At 48.4% G+C, this 19,108-nt stretch overlaps 1 protein-coding gene across 10 annotated transcripts in view; it reads right to left on the bottom strand.

The window, feature by feature from the left end:
• Window positions 1-5,302: 5,302 nt before the first annotated feature.
• PECAM1 (platelet and endothelial cell adhesion molecule 1) overlaps window positions 5,303-19,108 on the bottom strand; it is a 101,453-nt gene continuing 87,647 nt past the window's right edge. For 7 of the 10 annotated variants that reach the window (XM_033183966.1, XM_033183965.1, XM_033183964.1 and 4 more), the window contains 2 exons: window positions 12,837-12,859; window positions 5,303-6,642 (listed from right to left, as the gene is read on the bottom strand). In XM_033183966.1, coding sequence (XP_033039857.1) covers window positions 6,613-6,642; window positions 12,837-12,859 — 53 coding nt within the window. In that variant the 3' untranslated portion in view covers window positions 5,303-6,612. The remainder of the gene's footprint in view (window positions 6,643-12,836; window positions 12,860-19,108) is intronic. The other 3 variants (XM_033183969.1, XM_033183972.1, XM_033183973.1) reach the window with 2 other exon arrangements.

Genomic DNA, 19,108 nt, shown 5'->3' with positions numbered 1-19,108 from the left:
TAAATAAAACTAAATTTTAAAAAAGAAGTTTATAAACTTCAGTTACGTATTCTGGCCAATGAATGGGAGGGAGACAAAGAGAAAAGCTGAAATAGAGGAGAAAAAGGAAGGGAAAGGAGGATGCAGAGAAAGAATGAGAGAGGAGAGTGAGGGAGAACTTTGAAGAAGGTCAGAGAAAGAAAACAATAGGCCAGGCGCTCTGGTGGCTCACGCCTGTAATCTCGGCACTTTGCGAGCCTGAGGTGAGAGGATCACCTGAGGTCAGCAGTTCGAGACCAACCTGGCCAACATGGCGAAACTCCATCTCTACTAAAAATACAAAAATTAGCCGGCATGGTAGCACACGCCTGTAATCCCAGCTACTTGGGAGGCTGAGGCACGAAAACCACTTGAACCTGGGAGGCAGAGGTTGCAGTGAACCGAGATCGCACCACTGCACTCCAGCCTGGGAGACAGAGCAAGACTCTGTCTCAAAAAAAGTTTTAAAAAAGGCTGGGCACGGTGGCTCATGCCTGTAATCCCAACACTTTGGGAGGCCAGTGTTAGTGGATCACTTGAGGTTAGGAGTTTGACCAGCCTGACCAATATGGTGAAACTCCATCTCCACTAAAAAAATACAAAATTAGCCAAGCGTAGTGGCACATGCCTGTAATCCTAGCTAACTTGGGAGGCTGAGGCAGGAGAATTGCTTGAACCCAGGAGGCAGAGGTTGCAGTGAGCCAAGAGCCACTGCACTCCAGCCTGGGCAACAAGAGTGAAACTCAAAAACAAACAAACAAAAAAGTGTATTTGCTTTCCAGCATCATCATCGTTTCTGAATGTGGAAATAATGTTTCTTTTCTATTGTCAACGTTCATTTTGAAGTAAGAGTTCACTTCTTTTTTTTTTTTTTTTTTTTTTTTTTTGAGACAGAGTCTCGCTCTGTCACCCAGGCTGGAGTGCAGTGGCCAGATCTCAGCTCACTGCAAGCTCCGCCTCCCGGGTTCACACCATTCTCCTGCCTCAGCCTCCCGAGTAGCTGGGACTACAGGCGCCGCCACCTCGCCCGGCTAGTTTTTTATATTTTTAGTAGAGACGGGGTTTCACCGTGTCAGCCAGGATGGTCTCGATCTCCTGACCTTGTGATCCGCCCGTCTTGGCCTCCCAAAGTGCTGGGATTACAGGCTTGAGCCACTGCGCCCGGCCAAGAGTTCACTTCTTATTGAATTATGAAATATATATGAAGGGACAATTTAGGCTTTAGAAATACTTTACTGCTGGTTCTTTGATATTCCAAAATATTCTTTTTTTTTTCTTTTTCTTATTTCTTTTTGTGGAGAATGGGGTCTCGCTATATTGTCCAGGCAGGACTTAAACTCCCGGGCTCAAGCAATCCTTCTGCCTCTGCCTCCCTAAGTGCTGGGATTACAGGCATGAGTCACTGCACCTGGTCTGGTACTCCAAAACATTCTAATAGCTTATTACTTTTGAGAGATGAGGGCTACCCCCTTCAAATGTTGAAATCACCACTTGTTTCCTTATTCTGAGCAATTTTCTGAAGGCAAGCCAAGTCTTGCTGAGGATATCGGATGTAAAACTGTCTTTAAAGCAGATCCTTTGGTAAGAAATGTATTGATCACTATTTTGGGGTTTTAACTGACATCAAATAATATGAAGCATATGTGAGTTTTTAATTATTTAGAAGTTCCTAAGCCTTTTTTGGACCCTATCTCCCTTTAAGAAACTGATACAAGGCCAGGCGTGGTGGCTCACACCTATGATCCCAGAACTTTGGGAGGCTGAGGCAGGAGTTTTATCACTTGAGCCCAGGAGTTTGGGACCAGCCTGGGCAACATAGCAACACCCTCATCTCTACAAAAAAATTAAAAATTAGCTGGGCATGGTTGTGGGCGCCTGCGGTCCCAGCTTTGGGAAGCTGAGACAGGAGGATTGCTTGAGCCCGGGAGGTCAAGGCTGCAGTGAGTGAGCCATGTTCACACCAGAGCACTCCAGCCTGCGTGACAGAGCAAGACTCTATCTCAAAACAAACAAAGACATGGATAAAAGCTATGGATTCTCTCCCACAGAAAACTGCACACCCTCATAACCTTTTGCACCTACGCTTAGAGAATTCTCAGGCCCCACGCCTTACCCCAACTTCTGTTACCAGTGGTGAATCCAACGGGTCTGCAGCTAACTCGATGCTTGCCTTCTCAAAGACAGAACTCAGCTGAGGGGCAGAGGTGGTTTTAAGTGATTTTTTAAGGCACAGGGAGAGACCAAGGCAAGTTTTAGAGCAGGAGTGAGAGTTTATTAAAAGGTTTTAGAGCAGGAACAAAAGGAAGTACAGTATGCTTGGCTCAGGCAGGCAACTTGAGAGATCTAAGTGCCTTGCCTGACCCTTAACTTGGGGTGTTATATATTTGGCATGGTTCTGGGATTTACATCTCATCTCCCCCTGATTCTTCCCTTGGAGCAGGCTGTCCGCGTATGTGGTGACCTGCCAGCACTTGGGAGGGGTCGCAAGCACAGTCTGAGTACTGAAGTTGTGCGCATGCTCACTTGAGGCATTTTTCCCTTACCAGGCGTGCGTTCCCAGAGCAAAGTCATACACTGGTTAAATTCCGCCATTTTGCCTCTTGGTGCGCATGCTCCAGCCTGCTTGCCCAGGTCCTGAGATCTTATTGGGAAGCGGCTGATCACCAGATCCGGGTGTTTTGTATCTATTGAGAGACTGTCCTTGCTTGGAACTGGCTGCAACCAATTGTTATTTTACAGAGACAGTTTTACAGAGACCATCACCTGATGGTCGCCTGACGTTCCTGTGGGGACCCTCTCCTGTCCTGCTCATGTTTGCCTAGCTCCCTACTCTAACATGTCCACTCTGTGGACCCCAGATTGAGATCCTCTGCAGGGGAGACTGTCCGCAAATAACCTGCTGAGGAGACATCTCCTTCCCGTTTACCTTTCCATTTGCCCCTGCGGTGTTAGGCAAAGGCTGAAGCTGGCCTCTGTGGCAGAGGTTTTCCTCCCAACACGCTAATGACGCTGGTGGAGAGTCTTAAAAACAGCTGTGCTGGGGAGAGTTCTTGCTGTGTACCTTTCAGAGACCTTCTCCGTAAGACTCTCTAAGACTGAGTCAGGCCATTGGGAGCATGGCAGCAATTTTTAGGGGACAGTGGCAGCTTTTTGAGGAAGACTAATTGGCCTCTAGGGCTGGAGGCCACTTCAGTCTGACAAACTGCCCTGCTGCCATCCCTCTAGGGCACCCCCCACTTCCTTGCTTCAGGACCTTCCTGCACTTTCTCCTTTTGTCCTCAATGCTCTTCACCCCACCTTTTCCACCTGGTACCCTCTGCCTGTGGTCAAGGCTTTGGTGAGACTCATCTTTCTCTTAGACCTTCCTGGATTCCCAGAGTCTGTGTTGGAAGCCCCTCCCATGTGCCCTTGTTTGAGCTTTTAATTTTCCAGCATGACGCTTGTCACACTGCTTTGTAATTGGCTCTCTGTTCGTCTGCATCTCTACTGGGTTGTACCTTCCAGGAGGACAGCTGCCATGTAACTCTTGTAATCGTCCCACCCCCAACACTCAGCACAGTGTCAGGAACAACAGAGCACGATGAGCACAGGCTTGTTGAACAAACAGACAAATAACTGGATGCTTCTATGCAGAGTTTCTCAACCTGGCCATTATTGGCATTTGGGACTTGATCATGCTTGGTCATGGGAGACGGTTCTGTGCCCGTAGGATGTTTAGAAGCATCCTTGGTTTCTACCCACCAGATGCCAGGAGCACACCCACCCAGCTGTGACAACCAAAAATGTCTCCAGACACCATTCCAAAACCAACGGGACACAAAATCGCCCGAGAGTCATTGCTTTAGTGAGCGTTGACCTTAGCGTCACTTGGCCTCTCTTGAGTCTAGGCTGGGGAGTGAGTTCAGTTAGCCAATCAGAGAACGCTGATGGGGCCACCAGTATATGCTCATGAAATGGGTGGCTGACCTCTTGGGGTCAGAAGAGGGAAAGTTCTGTGTGTTGGCTAAGGACCGTTTTAAGTCCTTTAATGGCCGATTACCACGTGAGGACACAAGAGGGCGCTCTAACTAATGAGTTCCGCGGCCGAGAAAAGTGGAGTGGGTGCTCCTGGGATGTCTCAGGCTTGGGGTTACCGCAGCTGCATAGGAAGGCTGAAGCCAGCGTCCTGGATTCAGACAGACCTTTTAGCCATTAAATCCACTAAGAAAGATCCCTGCGCATGAAGTTTCCTCCTTGGAAATACAGGCGGAAGGGAAAGTAATTTTAAACTCGTGTGTGCTCCACAGGCCGGAGATGGTGGCTCATGCCTGCAATCCCGGCACTTTGAGAGGCCAAGGAGGGAGGATCACTTGGGCCCAGGAGTTCGAGACCAGCCTGGGCACCATGATGAAACCTCATCTCTGCAAAAAAATTAAAAAATTAGCCAGCTATGGCGGCTCAGGCCTCTGGTCCCAGCTACCCAGGAGACTGATGTGGGAGGATGGCTTAAGCACAGGGGTTCGAGGCTGCGGTGACTGCGCTCCAGCCTGGGCAACAGAGCAAGCCCCTGTCTCAACAAAAAAAAAAGAAAAAAAATTCAGTCGTGCTGCATAAGACACCGAGAGTAGGAATAGGGTCTTTGCAGCTCCTGTGGCAATTGCCCTTCTCTGGTAAGGGCAAGGGACTAAGGAACTCCCTGGACACAGGGGCTCCAGCTGTCCCCAGATCATCAACAGAGATGTGAAGGTTGTTAGAGGTCGTCTGATCCTTTGACCTCAATCTGAGCCCACCACTCTGAAAACTTGGAAATTGTATGACATTTTCGTGATACGTGTGTGTGTGTGTGTGTGTGTGTGTGTGTGTTGGGGAAAGGAACCAACAGCTTTCATCATATTGTCAGAAGAATCTAGGCTGGGCATGGTGGCTCACGCCTGCAATCCCAGCCCTTTGGGAAGCCGAGGTGGGCAGAATACCAAAGGGCAGGAGTTTGAGACCAGCCTGGCCAACATGGTGAAACTCCGTCTCTACTAAAAATACAAAAATTAGCCAGGCGTGGTGGCACCAGCCTGTAATCCCAGCTACTCAGGAGGCTGAGACAGGAGAATTGCTTGAACCCAGGAGGCAGAGGTTGCAGTGAGCCGAGATCGCGCCACTACACTCCAGCCTGGGCAACAAGAGCGAATCTCCATCTCAAAACAAAACAAAACAAAAACATAGACCTGCTTGGTTCTCTCTGTGACTTCAGAGGCCCAAGGAGTCCTCAGCACTACAGATGCATGTGGCAGAAGACAACATTTCACAGATCTGCGAAGAGTAAAGGTCAAATTTATTTAATACAACGCCCACGAGGGTTCCTGCAGCTGTGTCACTGAGGCAAACAGGAAAAGTGATTTTGGTTAGGCGTGGTTCTCACCTGTGAAATTCCACAGCACAGTGACAGCAGCCTCTCTTCCACTCAAGACACTGTCAGGAACGTCTTAAGACCTCAGGAGCCCACTTCTTTAGCAAGCAATTTTTTTTTTTTTTTTTTTTGAGATGGATTCTCACTCTGTCACTCAGGCTGGAGTGCAGTGGTGCAATCTCCGCTCACTACAACCTCTTTCCTGGGTTCAAGCGATTATCCCACCTCAGCCCCTTGAGTAGCTGATACTACAGGCATGCGCCACCACACCCGGCTAATTTTTGTATTTTCAGTAGAGACAGGGTTTCACCAGGCTGGTCTCAAACTCCGGACCTTGGGTGATCTGCCCGCCTCAGCCTCCTGAAGTGCTGGGGTTACGGGCATGAACCACCTCGCCTGCCCTGGCAAGGAATAAATCTTTAAAAATTAGTAAGAAACATATACATTTCAATTTTTCAATTAAGAATAATATTTGCTGTAGGCACCATCTTCCTGTCTTTCAGCCTTCAGCATGGTAGAAGAAAAGAAAAAGAGTGTAGAAAGAAACAGTTTAAGAACATCTGTGCTTGTTCCACCTTCATTTTCTGTTATGTGCTTTGCCCGAATGAACCGTGTCTTCAGGTCGGTATTTCAAAGGCGGTGCTCCCAAGTAGCCTGGTTTTCCCGTTTGTGGAGGGCGAGGTCATAGAGGGGACAGGAGGAGGCTGTCTGGTCAGCACTGTGTATTTCCAAAGAACAAGGACTACCCAAAACTACAAGCCTTTGAAGGACCAAAGGAAAAGAGAAAAAACTAGCCTCTAATCAGGCCATGTGCTAGAAGTGATTGGCTACAAAAAAGAAAATTGGTTTCTGTGTATGACGGTGCATGGAAAAGGTCTTTATCTCTGCACAAGACAAAATATTCAAGTTTCAGAATATCCCAATGGCCTGTTTGCCCTGGATCTCCCCTTCTGCCCTTCCAATTGCCAAGGATGCTCCAACTTGGTGGAAGGAGGGTATGTGGGAAATTCAACAGCCCCTCTGTATCTCTTTCTACCCAACATTAACTCAGTAGGATGGATTTAAGAACCGGCAGCTTAGCCTGAGGAATTGCTGTGTTCTGTGGGAGCAGGGCAGGTTCATAAATAAGTGCACAGAGCTCTTGAAATATAGGGATCATCTGCTCTTCTTGGAACATAGATGTCCTTCCAGGGATATGCATCTGGCCTCGCTGTCTAAGTTCCATCAAGGGAGCCTTCCGTTCTCTGTAGCGACAAGAAACAAGGCAAGTTATGATCACACCTCTCAAGATTGAAGATTGTCCTGGTGGAGAGATACAAAATGGCAGACAGCATTTCTCGAAGAAAATGCAAAGCAGGGCTGTCACGCACTGGTCCCCCACCCTGCAGGGTTCTCTCTGTGACTTTAGAGGCCCAAGGAGTCCTCAGCACTACAGATGCATGTGGCCCCTCAGAAGACAACATTTCACAGATCTGCAAAGAGTAAAGGTCAAATTTTACTTAATACAACACCCACCAGGGTCCCTGTAGCTGTGTCACTGAGGCAAACAGGGAACGTGATTTTGTTTTGTTTTTTTTTTTTTTGAGACGGAGTCTCGCTCTGTCGCCCAAGCTGGAGTGCAGTGGCCGGATCTCAGCTCACTGCAAGCTCCGCCTCCCGGGTTCACGCCATTCTCGTGCCTCAGCCTCCCGAGTAGCTGGGACTACAGGCGCCCGCCACCTCGCCCGGCTAGTTTTTTGTACATTTTTTTAGTAGAGACGGGGTTTCACTGTGTTAGCCAGGATGGTCTCAATCTCCTGACCATGTGATCCGCCCGCCTCGGCCTCCCAAAGTGCTGGGATTACAGGCTTGAGCCACCGCGCCCGGCCGGAACGTGATTTTGGTTAGGCATGGTTCTCACCTGTGAAATTCCACAGTACAATGACTGCAGCCTCTCTCCCACCCACTCAAGACACTGTCAGGAACGTCTTAAGACCTCAGGAGACCACTTCTTTAGCAAGCAATTTTTTTTATTTAGATAGATTCTCACTCTGTCACTCAGGCTGGAGGGCAGTGGCGCGATCTCTGCTTATTACACCCTCCCTCTCCTGGCTCCTGCCCATATGCATGTCTCCTCTCCATGCCTACTCTGTAGGGACTATAGCCTCTGTCCCAGCATACATGTTGGACACCAATCACATCAGTCCACCAAGTAACTTCATCAAGCACCCATGTACACCCAGCACAGAGCCCCAAGGGTGCCCCACCCACAGAAGAAGAAAGGAAATTTTGTAAGAGATCTGGCTTCTAGCTCCAGTTCTGCCTGTAACTAACATAAGATGTACCTGTTTGAGGCCTCTTTTTTGTTTTAAAAATGAAGGACTGAACTTAGGTGGTCCAACTTAAATGTTTTAAAATGATATGATTCTACCTTAAAAAGAGAATGAAATTCTGATATATTTCAACACAGAAAAACCTTGAAAACATTACGCTAAATGCAATAAGGCAGACATGAAAGGACAAATAGATGATTCCACTTATATGATGTACCTCGAATAGTCAAATTCATAGAGACAGAAAGTAGACAGTGGTTACTAGGGGATGGTGGAGGGGCAATGGGGAGTTAGTGTTTAATGGCTACAGCGTTTTAGTGGCTGCTCTGCCTATGGAGTAGCCATTCTTTTGTTCCTTTACTTCTCTGATAAACTTGCTTTCACTTAAAAAGAAAAAGCAAAAGCTCTAGAGATGGATAGTGGTGATGGTTGCACAGCAATGTGAATGGACCTAAGGCAACTGAATTATATACTTGAAAATGGTTAAGTATACACTTGAAAATGGTGAATTTGCCGGGCGCGGTGGTTCACGCCTGTAATCCCAGCATTTTGGGAGGCCAAGGCAGGTAGATCATGAGGTCAGGAGTTCAAGACCAGCCTAGCCAACATAGAGAAGCTCCGTCTCTACTAAAAAATACAAAAATTAGCCGGGCATGGTGGCAGGCGCCTGTAGTCCCAGCTACTCTGGAGGTTGAGGCAGGAGAATGGTGTGAACCCGGGAGACAGAGCTTGCAGTTAGCCAAGATCGCACCACTGCACTCCAGCCTGGGCGACAGAGTGAGACTCCATCTCAAAAAAAAAAAAAGAGAAAGAAGGAAAATGGTAAATTTAATATTATGTATATTTTATGACAATTTAACAAAAAGGATTCCTGGCTGGGCATGGTAGCTCAACCCTGTAATCCCAGCACTTTGGGAGGCCAAGGTGGGTGGATCCCCTGAGCTTAGGAGTTCCAGACCAGTGTGGGCAACATGGCGAAACCCCATCTCTATAAAAAATGCCAAAAATTAGGCATGCATGGTGGTGTGCACCTGTGGCCCCAGCTACTCAGTAGGCTAAGGTGCAAGGAACACTTGGGCCTGGGAGGTGGAGGTTGCAGTGAGTTGAAATAGTGCCACTGCCCTCCAGCCTGGGTGACAGAGTGAGACTTTATTTCAAAAACAAAACAAAACAAAACAAAAAGAAAACACCCACAAAAGGATTCCTGGATTCCTTCTGCCATCCTGTCGTGCTCTCTAACAGCTTCAAATGGTATTTGTGTCACCTATCCACCTATCAGTGCCTGGACCCTTATCTGACCCATATGCTGTTCTCTATGCTGGGGATGCAAGAAGCTGTTCCCAAGAATTTTATATTGTATCAATTATTGATAACACCACTATGAAGCAGAAGGTATAAGAGGTCTCACCAAACTGTGGAAGGGGTTCAGAGGCAGTGAGAGGGCTCTGGGCTGGGCAGTGAGGGATTCACAGAAGCAACTCTGGAGTCAGCCTAAAGATTGGATTTTGACAAATGGAAGGAGCCCTTGCAGGGAAAAAGAGCAGGCATGCTGGGAGATACCAGAGTAGAGGGGGCTCCTGGGCAACAGTGGGCCCTGAAGAGCAGGCAACACCTAAATCCACTATTCTGGAAATCCATGTACACAGGACACTGCTGCAGGTGGAGCTCAGCAAAGCAGGAGCAGGAGCCGGAGGATGACCCAGGGCTGAGGTACCCCAACTAGAAAGCCAAGGCTCTGGCCCCTCCTCTGCCAGGAGAGCCCCATGCAAGTGGGCCAAGCAAGCCGTGCTGGCCCCAGAGGCTGGAGGCCTGCCAGCGCTGGCAGCCACCCTGCTCCATTTCCTCTGCTCCGCCTGGATGGGGGAGACATGACTTTGGTGTCCAGCCTTTCTGCGGGCCCCAGACCAAGTCCCTCCCCAGACACCTCCGCTCTCCCTCTGTGGGGGCAGTCAATGCCTGGGGCACCACTGCAGAACCAAAGCCACAGACAGGAAGGGCTGGGCCACAGTCAACAGGGCCTTAGGGGTTTCGAAGTAAAGGTTAACACACTCACATCCAAGGCCTGGGCTTGCTGTGCTTAAATCAGAAGCCAGCCATCAGCCACCCAAGTGCAGCTGTGAAATCGCCCTGCCTTGTACCCGGAATATGGTGTCATTTTGATTTCAACACACTCTGGGATCTCCAGTTCCTGCTTCTACAAAGTGCTGCTATGGGTACTTGCAATAGACCAGGTCTGTGCCAGGTGCTCATTCAACCCTTGCAACAACCAGATGAGGGAGTTTATGATTCCTAATTTACAGATGAGGAAGCAGAGGTCCTGAGAGACCAAGAAATCTGCCCATGGTGACATGGCTAAGAAGCAGGAAGTCAAGTGTTAATGTGGGTCTCTGATTCCTAAGTCAAAGCCTGGCCTTGGTTGAATCCTATGCCTTAGGTAAGCAACTGCTACGTTCTCCATATGTGGCAGGGTCATTTCATGGCCAAATCAAGTTAAGTTCCCCCATCCACACCTACTATTGTGCAAGTGATGAAAAGAGCTTGAAATCAACCAGCTTGTATGTGGTGGTTTGCAGCTTACAGCTTTTATATGGTGGTTGCAGTTGCTCATTTCATCCTTAAGAAAATCCTAAGAGGTTACTGTTATCATCATCGTCATCACCATCTCCTCCACTTTATAGAATAGGAAGCTTGAGCCTGAGGAAGACAGGATCACCCAAAAGACAGCTGGAAAGCTGGAGCTCCCCTCCCATCCCCTGATCCTATCACCTGGGCAGTTTCCACTGTAGCCCAGCTGCCTCCTGGCCTCCAGGAAGTGGGGAGGTGAGCTATAGCTGGCAATTGCCTTTCTTTCTGTAAGAAGGCAGGGTTCTCTCCAAGATCCCAAGACTGTCATAGGTCCAGATTCACCCCTTTCATTTAAGTACAGGGTGTTCTCTTCCACGCTATCTGTCTACGTCGGCCACACACACAATTTATAAACAAGGTAAAAATGGCAGAGGAAAAATGAAGTCAGAATGTGCCATTGAAGCAAGTCAAACAATACCAAATTAGTCTTTGGCTAAGTGGCTATCTCATTGTTAAGATATTTCCTCCAATGTTTTCAGAGGCAACGGCCATTAAACAACTGGGAATGATCGCCAGGTTTGATTTCAGGAAGGAAATCTCCTCCCATTTCCCCACTAGGCAATTCAATTAATTTTCTCCTGACCCACACCAGCTGATTATTAGGGAAGCTATACCTGCTTCTTTTATAAACAAAACCCATTTGCTTAAAGGTTCAAAATTCCTTTCCCAATGGCTGGAAACCCTGTGCTCCCACCAGATGACTTTATTCTTTTTTCTGGGGGGACAGGACCAGCCATGGGTGAGCTCTCAGGACCATCCTGGGAGCAGATTTTGATGCCCAAGGGCCAGCTTCTGGGGAAAGTTCTGTCTGATCTGGAGCTCAGAGCCTTTGTCCAGAGACACCCTTTGGATTCAAGACAAAGTAAATAAGTTGGTCCTACAGGGTGTTTTGGGTGGACCCGGCCATGTTTATCGCTCCAGGAGAACACATCTGTGTCCCGCACTGCCCAGGGAGCAAAGACCTCATTTTCCACTCTCTCAAAGAGATTATTGCTGGAACAGCACTTCACATCTTGGAAGGAGTCTCTGTCATGACAGAGGACTGGCCACGGAGTATAGAGGCCCGGGCTCCTCACTCTATTAGCTATCCAGGTGACCCCAGGCATGCTGTTCTACCATTGCAGGCCTCAGTTTCCTCATCTGTCAATTGGGCTCCTTGTCCCAGTGACACAATAATCTCTGATTTCAGGAGTCTGAGTGGGTTCTGGCTAGAAAAAAACAAAACAAAACAAAACAAAAAACAACCATTCATTTCATTCCTCTTTTCCTTAAATTCATAGCTTTCTTCCATAAAAGGAATATCAGTGGCTTCCTGTCTGTCAAAGGCATAACGAGCTCTGTTTTACAAGAGTCCAGACATGGGCAAAACAAAGGAAGCCAGGGGCTCACTGGAAGAGCTACCAGAAATCTTGCTGAAGGTTCTTCCCAGACCGAAAAGAAGTTTATACGGCAAATGCCTCATTTCTTAAGATATTAGCTACCCAGTTAACTCCTGCATTGCTGGGTAGCTCACACACACACAAAAAATCCCAGGCAGCTAGGATTATAGGTGCCCACCACCATACCTGGGTGATTTTTGTATTTTTAGTAAAGATGGGGTTTAGCCATGTTGGCCAGGCTGGTCTCAAACTCCTGACCTCAGGAGTTTGGGAGTGGAAGACAGGTCTTTGCAAAAGTTGAACGTGGGCCTCTGTGTCTTTCATAAACCCTCCCATCTGCCAAATAGCAGATTCCTAACTCTATTTCCTACAGAATGAAACTTCTTAACAAGACAAGGCATGTAAGTCCTTTGGATTTAAGCCCCGACTTATCTTTCTCCCATCACTTGTCACTGTCACACTCTTCTTCTCCCATCCCACGCTGCTTGAAACTGGTCATCCCTCACCCCTGTGCTCCTGATCTTTCTCCCTCGATGCTGCCATCGCTCCATTCATTCTTCACGGCCCATCCAAATGATTCCTCGGGGAAGAGGCCACTAGCCAGGTCTCTCTTCTATGTTCCCATAGGCTCTGGCATAGCTCACTTTGCTTTATGATAAGTGATCACATGTCTGATTCCCTCAACAGGAGGTGAACTGAGAAGGAGAACCTTGAGTGTCTCCTGCAGCTGATGGCCTGGTGTGTAGTGGGTAATTGGTATCGGCTAAATTGCACTGAGCTGTCAGCTTCTCCACTCCTCCAAGCATACGCCCTAGATCTGCCTCACTTCCAGAGCCTAGACTCTGCCATTAATCGAAATGTGTGCTTTGCTTGTTTGGTGCTAAGCACCCTAGAGTCCCAATCCCTCACATGTGGGCTGAGATGTAATGATGGAAATTGCAAGAGAGAATATTCAAAATCAGAACTGGTCAAGGCTAGTCAGAGAAGCCCAGGGCTCCTGGTCTGAAACAGAGTAGGGAGTGGGGAAGAATTCGTGGGAATGCAGGACATGGGTGAGTCTGGAAATATTTCACTGTTCAGTGGAGTACTTTTAAATATAATGTATATGAAATGTGTACTTACAGAGTATCTGTTTTCCATGGCATCTGCAAAACAAAGGATGACATGGCAGTGAGCAATGCAAAGAACCCAGTTCAACCGCCCCAACAACGTCACAGGAGCAGGAGCAGGCCGAGAAAAGAGGGAGGAGGCAAGAGCCGGGAGACATCAGCCCGCAGGTGCCCTTAGAGGTTTATGGCTCCTGTGTGCAAAGACAGGTTCCCCGGGACCCTCTAGCTCCACAAGACATGCATATAAAGTCCCTGGCACTTCATTTAAAATTTTCTTTATTTTTTTTGAGACAGAGTCTCCCTTTGTCACCCAGGCTGGAGTGCAGTGGCACCATCTCGGCTCACTGCACCCTTTGCCTCCCGGGTTCAAGGAATTCTCCTGCCTCAGCCTCCCAAGTCGCTGGAATTACAGGCACGCACCATCATGCCTGGCTAATTATTTTGTATTTTCAGTAGAAATGGGGTTTCGCCATGTTGGCCAGGCTGGTCTCGATCTCCTGGCCTCGGGTGATCCGCCAACCTCAGCCTCCCAAAGTGCTGGGATTACAGGCTATGTCACCATGTCCGGTCTCATTTAATATTTTAAACAGTTTTTTAAAAATGTAGTACCATGGCCAGGTGTGGTGGCTCATGCCTGTAATCCCAGCATTTGGGAAGGCAGAGGTGGGCGGATCACCTGAGGCCAGGAGACCAGCCTGGCCAACATGGCGAAACCCCATCTCTACTAAAAATACAAAATTAGCCAGGCGTGGTGGTGGGCACCTGTAGTCCCAGTTACTCGGGAGGCTGAGGCAGGAGAATCACTTGAACCTGGGAGGCAGAGGTTGTAGTGAGCTGAGATCGCACCACCGCACTCCAACCTGGGCGACAGAGCAAGACTCCATCTCAAAAAAAAAAAAAAAAAAAAAAAAAATTAGTAGCACATTTTTTTTTAAGAAAAAAAATGAAAACTATGGGAAAGTAGGAAGTAGCAGATAAAAATGATCTCTGGCCTCATTCTCCAAACCCTGTTGATGCTTTTTTTTTTTTTTTCTAGTCATTTTCCACTATGATTTGACTTTTTAGGGGGCAGGGAGGCAGGGGAGCAGTTATAATTATACAGTATATGCCACTTTATAACTTAACTTTTTCATGTAACATGGCTTTATAAACTTTTTCTGATAACTTCTTAAGCATAATTGTCCAATTAGCTACTAAATAATTGTTAAATGGATGTGCAACTATTGACTTCACCAATTCCTTACTTTAAAAATATAGGTTCTTTCCAAGTTTTTGCTCTTTTCAATAACACCACCAGTATCCTCTTTGGGAATAAAGCTATTTCTAGATTTCATACTATTTTGTCAATCCCTTCCAGGAGCAGACTCAACAGAGCAGGAGGCAGAAGCATTGCCAATGCTCTTAGCAGGTCTGGGCAACTCTTTCCCCTTCCCTTCCCCTCAGGAGTCTCTTCTCAACTGCCCAGGAGCCCACACCACCTTCTTTTTTTTTTTTTTTTTTTTTGAGACGGAGTCTAGCTCTGTCGCCCAGGCTAGAGTGCAGTGGCTCACTGCAACCTCCATCTCCTGGGTTCAAGCAATTCTCCTGCCTCAGCCTCCCAAGCAGCTAGGATTATAGGTGCCCACCACCACACCTGGGTAATTTTTATATTTTTAGTAAAGATGGGGTTTAGCCATGTTGGCCAGGCTGGTCTCAAACTCCTGACTTCAGGTGATCCACCTGCCTCAGTCTCCCAAAGTGCTGGGATTACAAGGCGTGAGCCACCGCGCCCGGTCTCACACCACCTTCCTGGCAGGCGACCCACTGTGTTTGCCTGGTCCTGCCAGTCTGCAGTTGCGCAAATGGTCCCAACCAGATGTCAGCAAGAGGACGGTGAGGGTGAGAAAAGCCAATGAGAGCAGGAAGCTCTGCATGGGTGGTGGGTGATCCCTGCCTGCATTCATTAGAGATGGTCTTCACTATGAGAGGCAAGTGATGGGTATGGCTTGCCCCAGGACCCCCACCCAATGGTCAGCGGCCCATATGTTGGGGCAGATTCCCAAACAGCCGACTGTGGACCCTGACTTGAAGACAGAGAAGTCATGGAAACCTCACCTGCTGCCTGGGGGAGACCCCAAGAAGTGATGTGGGCACTGGGGATGGTTGCTGTTCTCGAAGGTGGTGGAGGGAATGGTGGGAGGGCCATAAGTCCTCAGTCTTATCGAGAAAAGCATGCCAAGGGGCCTCGGTATAGAGCCAGCCCCAAGCTCACATACAGGTCCTCCTGGACCACGGGCAGGCTCAGGGCCCATCTGTCACAGCGGGGGTCACAACCCTTCTGTTTCTCTAATTTAGAAATATCCTGTTTCCCCAAGTCCACCTCACCCTAACACCCTGTCTTATCACAAGTCCATTGCTCCTCCCCCATAGAGGGAACAGAGCCAGAAGTTCCTCAGAGGCCCTTTTTCTGTCCTGGCTGGGCCAGAGGCTGGCGTCAACAGCCAAATGATGAATCAGCCCAAGGGTAATGTTGAGCCATTGTGTCAACTTCCATGCATTGAGTGAGGTTGGGGACAGCACCCCCAACGCAAATCTGACCTGCAAGGACCCAAAGGACCCCGTGATTGCTGGAACCTCCTATTCTCCCAAGGGCTCTGGAACTTCCTTCCCAACAGAGAAAGAACCTCAAGTCAGCATTTTCTAAAGCAATCTGAAGACACAATGCTAAAATCTCAAATACTGATGGAACACTCACTCCACACACACTTGCAGTTCTTGTTTTTTTGGTAACAGAGCAGTCACCACCAAAGTAGAATTGGAGGTAGCATCCATTTTTTTCATGGGATGCTCTTTTACCATCTTGCATGCCAAAGTAGGAAATGCCTCCCTAGGGGTAAGGTTGGCAGTGCCCCTCTGGCCTCACTGGCTCTGGGCCTCACAGGATGGGTGGGAACTGATCCTCAAGTGCTCTTCTCTTCCTCCCATGGGAGACTTGGCACAGAGGCCTCCTTTTCTTCAGTTCTTTCTCAGCCATTTCCTGTCACGGCTACTCTCAGCCCAGTCATTCTTGGTATACTAGGTGGCAGGGGATGTGGTGAGGACTAGGGTTTCTGCCTCCTTAAGCAACATCCTAGAAGTCTGAATTCCAGGCAAATAGAAAGTAGAAGGTAGACCAGGCGCAGTGGCTCACACCTGTCATCCCAGCACTTTGGGAGGCTGAGACGGGCAGATCACTTGTGGCCAGGAGTTTGAGACCAGCCTGGCCAACATGGTGAAACTCCATCTCTACTAAAAATACAAAAATTAGCTGGGCGTGGTGGTGCGTGCCTGCAATCCCAGCTACTTGGAAGGCTGAGGCATGAGAATCACTTGAACCCAGGAGGCGAACGTTGCAGTGAACCAAGATCATGCCACTGCATTCCAGCCTGGGTGACACAGCAAGATATAGTCTTGAAAAAAAAAAAAAGAAAGAAAAAAACCGGAAAACAGCAACAAAAAAGTAGAAGATGGACCGTTGAGTGAACAGATTCTGTGATGGGGAGGTGGGCCTCTCTGACTGGCTGGTGCCCAGAGCAAGGTTCAGCACCCATCCAGAGCCACAGTAATCAGGTTGGATGTGCCCCAAGTCACCTACCAAGACAGAGGGCAGGCGAGAGCTGGCATTGGAGAGAAAAACCAGCTCTCCTGTTGGAGGAGTTGCGGAGGTAAATTCCTCTAGCCAGGGTTTCTCCATGGTGGCCCTGTTGAAATTTTGGGCTGGGTGGTGTTTTGTGGTGGGGAGAGGGCTGTCCTGTGCATTGTTGCATGGTTAGTGGTATCCCTGGCCTCTATCCATGAGACGCAGTAGCATTCTCTTCTCTGTCCACCACGCAGTGACAACCAAAAGTGTAGTATTTAGTGCCACTGAACTGGACACTTAAGAGTTAGAATGGTAAATTTTATGTGATATGTGTTTTACCACAATTTTAAGAATAAAATTGTAAAAAGTAAAAAAAAAAGTGGGCCAGGCACTGCAATCTCAGCACTTTGGGAGGCTGAGGCAGGCGGATTGCTTGAGCTCAGGAGTTTAAGACCAGCCTCGTCAACGTGATGAAACCCCATCTCTACTAAAAATACTAAAAAATTTGCTGGGTGCAGTGTTGCACGCCTGTAGTCCCAGCTGAGTCAGAGGGGCCTGCCTTGGGAGGCGGAGGTTGCAGTGAGCCAAGATTGTGCCACTGCACTCCAGCCTGGGTGACAGAGAGAGACCCTCTCTCAAAAAAAAGGTGGGAAAAAAACATAGTGTAGAATTCTACTGTATATCTCTAGGCCATAGAAAGTCAATAGGGAAACTGAGACACACAGGATCCCTGCCAGTGCTGTGTCCATCCCCTAAAGCGGGGAGGCAGCTGAGTGGAAGGGGCCTCATGATACAACAATTAAAAAAAAAAAAAAAAAAAAAAAAGCTGTGCTTAGAGCCAAAAGCCAAGACCGGAAAGACCAGGCAGCTCCCCGCTGTCTGCAAGCTTTCCCATCAAACTCCAGCCTCCTGTGCCAGCACCCAGCTCTCTCTCCTCGGCCCTGGGCCTGCTCCTTGGAGGCAGGCCTGCCCCATGCCCTTTTGCTTATCTAGGGGAGGGTTTGTTTTGTATCAGTCAGGGGGTGAAAGGGGGTTTAAGGGCCAGAACTGTGCCTTGTAAGCCATTTCCCAAAATAGGCAACCCTGAAGTACTGCAGGCTAGAAGATGATGGCGAACAAGAGGAAGAAAGGCCAGCTAAGACTCCACTCTGCACCCAGCTGGCTCACTGATCTGTCCAAGACCTACCCCACACCGGCCCCCCTGTTTTAGGGGGCTCACTCAATACCACCTTCCCTCCAATAAGCACAGTATTTCTGGGTTTTACTTGCCCACCAATGCTGCAAGATCCCTCCAGGATTTCTGGAGGGTGAGAAAGCCCCTACTCCTTCCAACAAGAACAGAGCCTTAGCCTGGCACAACCGGAAAGGAACACACAGCATCAAGAGTGGTTTTTTTTTTTTTTTTTGAGACGGAGTCTTGCTCTTTCACCCGGGCTGGAGTGCAGTGGCCGGATCTCAGCTCACTGCAAGCTCCGCCTCCCGGGTTTTACACCATTCTCCTGCCTCAGCCTCCGGAGTAGCTGGGACTACAGGCGCCCGCCACCTCGCCCGGCTAGTTTTTTGTATTTTTAGTAGAGACGGGGTTTCACCGTGTTAGCCAGGATGGTCTCTATCTCCTGACCTCGTGATCCGCCCGTCTCGGCCTCCTAAAGTGCTGGGATTACAGGCTTGAGCCACCGCGCCTGGCCAAGAGTGGTTTTTAAAGCCCGGGCCCTAGTGTGACTGCAGTAGCTGCATGTGGGCACTTGTTAGAAATGCACATTTTTGGCACCGCTCCAGACCTAGTGAATGGGAAATTCACAGGGATTGGGGTGCTGCCAAACAATCGATGTTTTAATAAAGCCCGAGGACCACTGACCTGCATCCAGACCATCCCTCATCTTACAGAGAAGGTGATCAAGGTCTCAAGAGGCTCTACGACTTGCCCAGGGTCACCCAGGCCACAGTAGAATATTACTCTTAAAGTCTAAAGTAGATGCGAGCTACTTAGGAGGCTGAGATGGGAGGATGCTTGAAGCCGGGGGATGGAGGTTGCAGTGAGCCAAGATCATGCCACTGCACTCCAGCCTGAGTGACAGAGCCAGATCCTGTCTGGAAGAAAAAAAAAAAAAAAAGTAGACAGAGTTCTCCAATTATGCAGATAACATGAAAACTAGACTAAGAAAGATGGAAAACAGAGAAGAATGCAGTCAATTGGTTTGGCAACAAACAACTGACAGCAATTGGTAACAAACCAATTGAGAGAAAAAAAGAGAGGGAACAGGAAGGCTTTGAAGAGCATGACTTCAGCCAGGCCTCCTGGGTTCAATCCCTGCTCTACCACTGGCTGTGGAACAAGGACAAGTTAATTAACCTCTGGGCCCGTTTCCCCATCTGCAGAGCAAGAATAATAATAGAACCCCCATCAGCCGTATGATCTTGAGGATTAAGGTAGGGCTCCAAGTGTCTCACAAACAGGGAGTGCTCAATACATATTAGCTGTAACTGTGACCGAGGAGGAAGGGACTCTCCCAACCACAAGAGAATTAGAGTATAGGGAGAAAAAAATCAAAACAGAACAAAAGAAATCTGCAGTCTATAGAGGTGGAATAATATCCAGAGGAAAGAGCTGCTGAAGAATTTAGCAATGAGAAAGAATCTGGGGATGGTTATGATGATGTATAAGAAATGATGATCTGGCTGGGCGT

The sequence above is a fragment of the Trachypithecus francoisi genome, unplaced genomic scaffold (assembly GCF_009764315.1).
Source record: "Trachypithecus francoisi isolate TF-2019V2 unplaced genomic scaffold, Tfra_2.0 Lachesis_group20, whole genome shotgun sequence".
In the NCBI taxonomy this organism is placed as follows: Eukaryota; Metazoa; Chordata; class Mammalia; order Primates; family Cercopithecidae; genus Trachypithecus; species Trachypithecus francoisi.
Note: the sequence above shows the minus strand (reverse complement) of the source record. Positions and strands in the feature narration are given on the sequence as shown.